General features: G+C 43.5%; 1 protein-coding gene across 6 annotated transcripts in view; it reads right to left on the bottom strand.

Annotated features, from left to right (window-relative positions):
* GCLC (glutamate-cysteine ligase catalytic subunit) overlaps positions 1-5538 on the bottom strand; it is a 64308-nt gene that overhangs the window by 7435 nt on the left and 51335 nt on the right. For all 6 annotated transcript variants that reach the window (XM_019520567.1, XM_019520568.1, XM_019520569.1 and 3 more), the window contains 4 exons: positions 5065-5203; positions 4495-4607; positions 3834-3926; positions 2983-3087 (listed from right to left, as the gene is read on the bottom strand). In XM_019520567.1, coding sequence (XP_019376112.1) covers positions 2983-3087; positions 3834-3926; positions 4495-4607; positions 5065-5203 — 450 coding nt within the window. The remainder of the gene's footprint in view (positions 1-2982; positions 3088-3833; positions 3927-4494; positions 4608-5064; positions 5204-5538) is intronic.

Genomic DNA, 5538 nt, shown 5'->3' with positions numbered 1-5538 from the left:
CTTTGACAAGCTCAGGAGGCTTGTCAGTGAGGCCCTAACGGTCCACGACCCCAGGGACAGGGGAGTTCAAGAAAGGTGGCTGCTCCTCAAGGGAGCGATCCTCAAATGTACAAGCTAATTCTATTCCATCTTGAAGAAAAGGCAGCAAGAGGGTACAGCAGCCCCCCTGGCTCTCCAGGGACCTAACAGATCTCCTAAGGCTAAAAAGAAAAGCCTGCAAAGGATGGAGGATGGGATTCAACTCCAAGGAGGATTATTCTGCACTGGTCCAGTCCTGCAGGGAGCAAGCCAGGAAAGCCAAGGCTGCAACTGAACTCCAGCTAGCTTCGAGCATCAAGGACAATAAAAAGTCCTTTTTCAGATATGTGGGGAGCTGGAGGAAAAGCAAGGGCAACATTGGACCCTTGCTGAACCAGATGGGGCAACTGACAACTGATGCCCAGGAAAAAGCCAACCTATTAAATGGGTACTTTGTGTCGGTCTTTCATCAGTCCCATGGGATGCCCATGCCCACTACGGGACAGGGAGATCCGGGTGAGGGAGATCCCCTGCCCTCCATAAATACTGACCTCATGAAGGAATATCTTGAGAAGCTGAATACCTCCAAGTCAGCCAGCTCTGATAATCTACACCCCAGGGTACTCAAGAAGCTGGCAAGCTTCATAGCCCAGGCCCCTGGCACGGATCTTTGAAAACTCCTGGTGCTCTGGTGTAGTGCCTGAAGACTGGAAGGAGGCCAGTGTGGTGCCTATCTTCAAGAAAGGGAGGAAAGTGGATTCGGCTAACTATAGGCCCCCCATCAGCCTGACTTCTATCCTGGGGGAGATCTTAGAAAAGTTTATTAAAGAGGCCATCCTTAACAGACTGGCCGAAGCCAACATCTTAAGGAATAGCCAGTGTTGTGTGTGGATTTTGCAATATAGAAGTAAGGCCATTTCTTTTACCTATAACCTCAATACATAGAAGCGGACACAGCACATACTAGACTGTTCAGTAAATAAGGAATGGAGTCATACTTATCAATAATAAAAACAATATTGAACAGCTGCTCGTTAAGGGATCATTATCCATCCTGCATCCTAAAAAAGGCAGGAGTCCTTGGAGTGGGGAAGGAAATCAGGTTGCATGAGCAACCATAATTCTGGCATTTCCAAACTTCTGGATCCCGGAGTCTACAACCATAATACAGTTCTTGTAGCTTGTATACGTGAGGAAACATTTCTACATAGTGCTGAGACCAAGACAATAACTGCAGCATGACTTTGATCTTTCATCAAGGCACAGGAGAAGATAAGACAGACCAGAGGTCAGTGGAACTGAGCAAGATGGCAGAAATTATAAATTGTTGGGCTGTGCGAAACAGGTGTGTTTCAATTCAATTTTGGATTCAGCCGTTTCAGAGGACAGTGATTCATTTCAGTGTTTCGGATCACTGTCCTGCTTCGTTTTGGCTGAATCTCCTGCAAATCTGTTTAGAATGGGCTGCAAGGGAAATTTTGCACAGTCCTACTCAGCTGGGCAGGCGAGGAGACCCCCGCATGGATCTCTGATCCCCATCACACTGGGTCCCAGGGCAGGGAAGCAGTGCAGAGAGGTGAGCAAGCCTGCTGCTCCCTGCGGCACAACTCTGCTCTGCAGGGAGCAGAAATCCATGCTAGGGTCTTCTTGTCACTGCTGCCCGCCCTATGCTACCCCAGTGACGTGGGGCTGCGTGAGGTGGGCAGCGGCAGGGAGGAGACCCTGGAGTGGATCTCTGCGCCCTGCGGAGCCAGGACGTGTGGCAGGGATTCCCCACCAACAGTTTGATTCCCCTGCTCTCTGATCATTCCCCAGCTCTTCCCAGTGGGTGTGGGCCCCCAGATCTGTGCGCTGGGTTTCAGCGGACTACCACTGCAGGCTGGAGCCAGTGGCAGCATTGCAGTCTTCCTGGTGCTTGGCGCAGGGTGCGTCAAGCAGTGCTGCTGGCCCCAGCCTGCAGCAGCTGCCTGCTGAAACCCTGCACGCAGATCGGGGGCTTGAGCCCCCTGGGAAGAGCTGTGGGAAGTGATCAGAACTGAGGAATCGAACTAGGAGCTACATGTCAATATCAGAGCAGTCGTTCCCCCACTCCTCTTAGTTTTTGTTTCCCTGCAAGCCCAGGTCCGAAACATTTCAGAGCCTTCCGTTTTGATTTGGATTTGGTCTTTTGGGTGCCGAAACAGCCCGAAATGAAACTGCTACCAAAATTTTGCACAGCCCTAATAAACTAGTCTTACATGACAAATTGTTACAGTCAGTAGGGTGCACTGTGTAAACTGTTATGATGGTAGTGAGGCCCCAATGTGCAAGATGTTCTACATGCATGTTGTGAGAGTCCTTGCTCTGGGACAAGGATTACAGTACTGTTTACAATCCAAGCAAAGGTATTAATAATATGCATTTAATTTCTTTATGTAAATAATTAATGGCAAGGTGGCATAATGATATTTTCTGTGAGTCTGCAGTGCTGAAATAAGCCTTGGACTTGTCTAGTGACTTGTGAAATGCACTAAAATGTGCAGGTACTTGTGGGTTGCTGCAGAAGTGAGCCTTTAAAGAAAAAGCAGATGTGCACAGGACTAGTGCAGTTTGGCATCCTGTGGAAAAATTTAAATCTAATTTATCATAGGAGATGCCTAACTTTTATGATAGAAGATTGGTTAAACATTCTCCTGATCTGACCCACAGGGCCAGGAGATGTCAAAGGTGTTCAGTGGCAGGGGACTTGGCCTGTGCTACAGCCAGAAGCTTCACCAATGCTGTACCATAAGCCAGGCAGTGGGGAGATGTGGCAGCAGCAGTGGCCGAGTCCTAGCACTAGCCTGTGAGTCCCAGTACCTGCCTGCTTTGGATCCATGCCAGGTCATTCTGGCCCACTGCTGCAAAAACACTGCCAGCTGCTGATTTAATGTTTAGAAAGAGCATCTCAAGTTTCAAAATTCATGCAATGGCTTTCACTCTTACCTTAGATAAAGGGATGAGAAAATCCAGTTTATATGATAGAATCACTCTGGTTAGCAATACTACAAACACAACATATGCAGAATTTTCAAAGTCTGTTAACTGAACCTAGACAACAAAGGATCAGAGTCAGTGGAATGCTTACAAACAGAAAAAATAAAGTCACTTAATATCAAGTTGAAACAGCTTGGATCAAATTTTCAAAGGACTTGCAAGAACACGTGTACTTAGCATGCAGAAGTGTATATGCAAGGCCCACATACTCAGACCTTCAACATAAGAAATCAGGTGCACACTTCTTCAAACAAGTTTCTGCAAATTCAGCCCTCTAAATGAAGCCAAAAAGTTACACGTTTGAAGGGCCACCTTATCATACAAAGAGCCTTCCAAGAAGGCTCAGGGAAGCTTATGGTAAAAAAGAGAGAGAAAAAGGATTATAGAACAGGGGGAGAGGAAAGGAGAAGAGGGGAAACAAATGTCAGATCTATTATACTGTTGAGTTAAAAAAAACAAAAACCCAAAACAACACAACATGACAGGTAGCAATGCCATAAAGACTTGTTTAGTATGGATAAAACCTCAGAAGAAAGGTGATGGATACTCAGAGTATGAAAGCTTCATTTAGAGCTGGTTTAACAAATAGATCCAATTTCTCCCTCGCTGTTCCTATTAGTGTCACTGGCTACGTTCCAATAGCGCATCTGATTAAACACTATTGTCTACTTTATCTCAGAAGACTAGCAATCCCCAGGGGAGAAATTATACCATAAGTACTAAGGTTTTGACACTGAATAGCACATCTAGTATTTTTCCATTTATGATGGAATATGTCATTGAGCATATTTATTTCTTACCTCCATGGGCCTGAATTCTACTCTCCAGCCAATATCTGAATTCGGAGGAGGTGGTTTAAATCTCATTGTCTGCCAATTTGTGGACTGAATATTCTGCAAGGTACAAGATATTATGTTACAGACAACACATTAATTGCTATGAAGCATATACAAGGGGGAAGTGGGGGGAAGGGAGGAAGAATATTTGCTGACTCCTCAACAAATAATTATATTCACGTTAAAGATGGAATATGAAATAACTTGGCTGGTCCTACTCAAAAGCAGAAGAGTAACCACCTACTCATCTAAAAAGGACAGTATGTCACACTCGCCAAGATACCAATTATACACAAGATGAGGTTTGGTTTTACTCCCGTGTGTTTTCTCTTATTTTCACTGCAGCTTCTAATGCTGTTTATATTTTAGAAGTCCTAAAATAGAAGCCCTCACTTCTCTTGACTGAAAAACCAAACATTTTAGAACATAAAAAAACCCAGCATGCTTGTAGCTTCAAAGTAAAGTTCTTCACAGTGCAGTTTTTTAGGGTGTTTTAAATGAGCCATTCCTGGCTTCTGCCTCTACACCTTCCTTTTGTCAATATTATTAGCTATTTAAGCAGTAAAATACAGGGTAGGCAGTTATGACTATTCATTCATTAAATTACTATTAAAAAAGATACAACCTCAAAATGGTCAGACTCATTTGCATCATCCAGATGTATTTTCTCTTCAAACAAAGTCAATGGGTCTCGAATAAACAAGTGAGCAATGTGCTGTGCCAAAAGATGATCAATTCCTATAAAACAAAGTCCCAAGATCAAGTTTACCACCAGAGACATTTAAGTGGAATTTATAAATAGCCAAGTTACTCAGTAACCAAGGGTGAAAACATGACTGTTCAAGGCTTCCTCAACCCTACATATCCTACCTGAAGTAAATGATCAGCATTAAAAAAAAGTAACATGATTGCAGAAAGGACAATACTAGTTGCCAATTGGATGCATTTATTAAGGATGAGTACAGCTGTCATTTTTTCATCTCAGTCCCCTCTGTTGCTTTTGACAAATGTTAGTATGTCACTAAATCAGCTGCTTGAGCTGAAGGAATGGGCACTTTTATCACTGCAGACCAAGGATCTTACTTGTTGACTAGACCACCCATTTGCTTTCTCCATAGGAGTCCTATTAGGAGTGCAACAAACTAGAAGTCAAAGACGAATTACAAGACTAAACAGTCTCAGTCAGTACACATACCTTCTTTTACTAGGTGTTCATAGATTTCTTTGTCAATGGTCAAATCAATGTCATTGTATTTTTCACCGCATTCAGAAAGATAACTGTCTATGGAATCATATCTGGATTTACTGATTCTATAACGATTGTTCTTCAGTGGCTACAATTTAAAAAAAATATAATACTTTAGCAGCTAATAAGCAATGATGCCTTAGTTTGTGAAATTATACTATTGCCCCAAACACTGTTAATGCTTTAACAAAAGCCACACTCAAGGCTGGGCTATTCTGATCTGCCATCAGCTGGCAGGGTCTAATCTCAGGGCTCTTCTGCCACTTCTTTCCTTGATGTAGTTGGAGGGGGTCAGGGGGAAGGGAGGGAAGGGCAAGGAGGACAAATTTAAGAATGACCCCCCACCTAATAATTAGATTTTATACATGGACAAATGATAAAAAAAATTGTTTTTCATGTTATAGAGACTCTTATTACTGGGGG

The sequence above is a fragment of the Gavialis gangeticus genome, unplaced genomic scaffold (assembly GCF_001723915.1).
Source record: "Gavialis gangeticus isolate Ggan-Ray unplaced genomic scaffold, GavGan_comp1, whole genome shotgun sequence".
NCBI lineage: Eukaryota > Metazoa > Chordata > Crocodylia > Gavialidae > Gavialis > Gavialis gangeticus.
The sequence above is the reverse complement of the archived record's forward strand: the minus strand, read 5'-3'. Positions and strand labels throughout refer to the sequence as shown.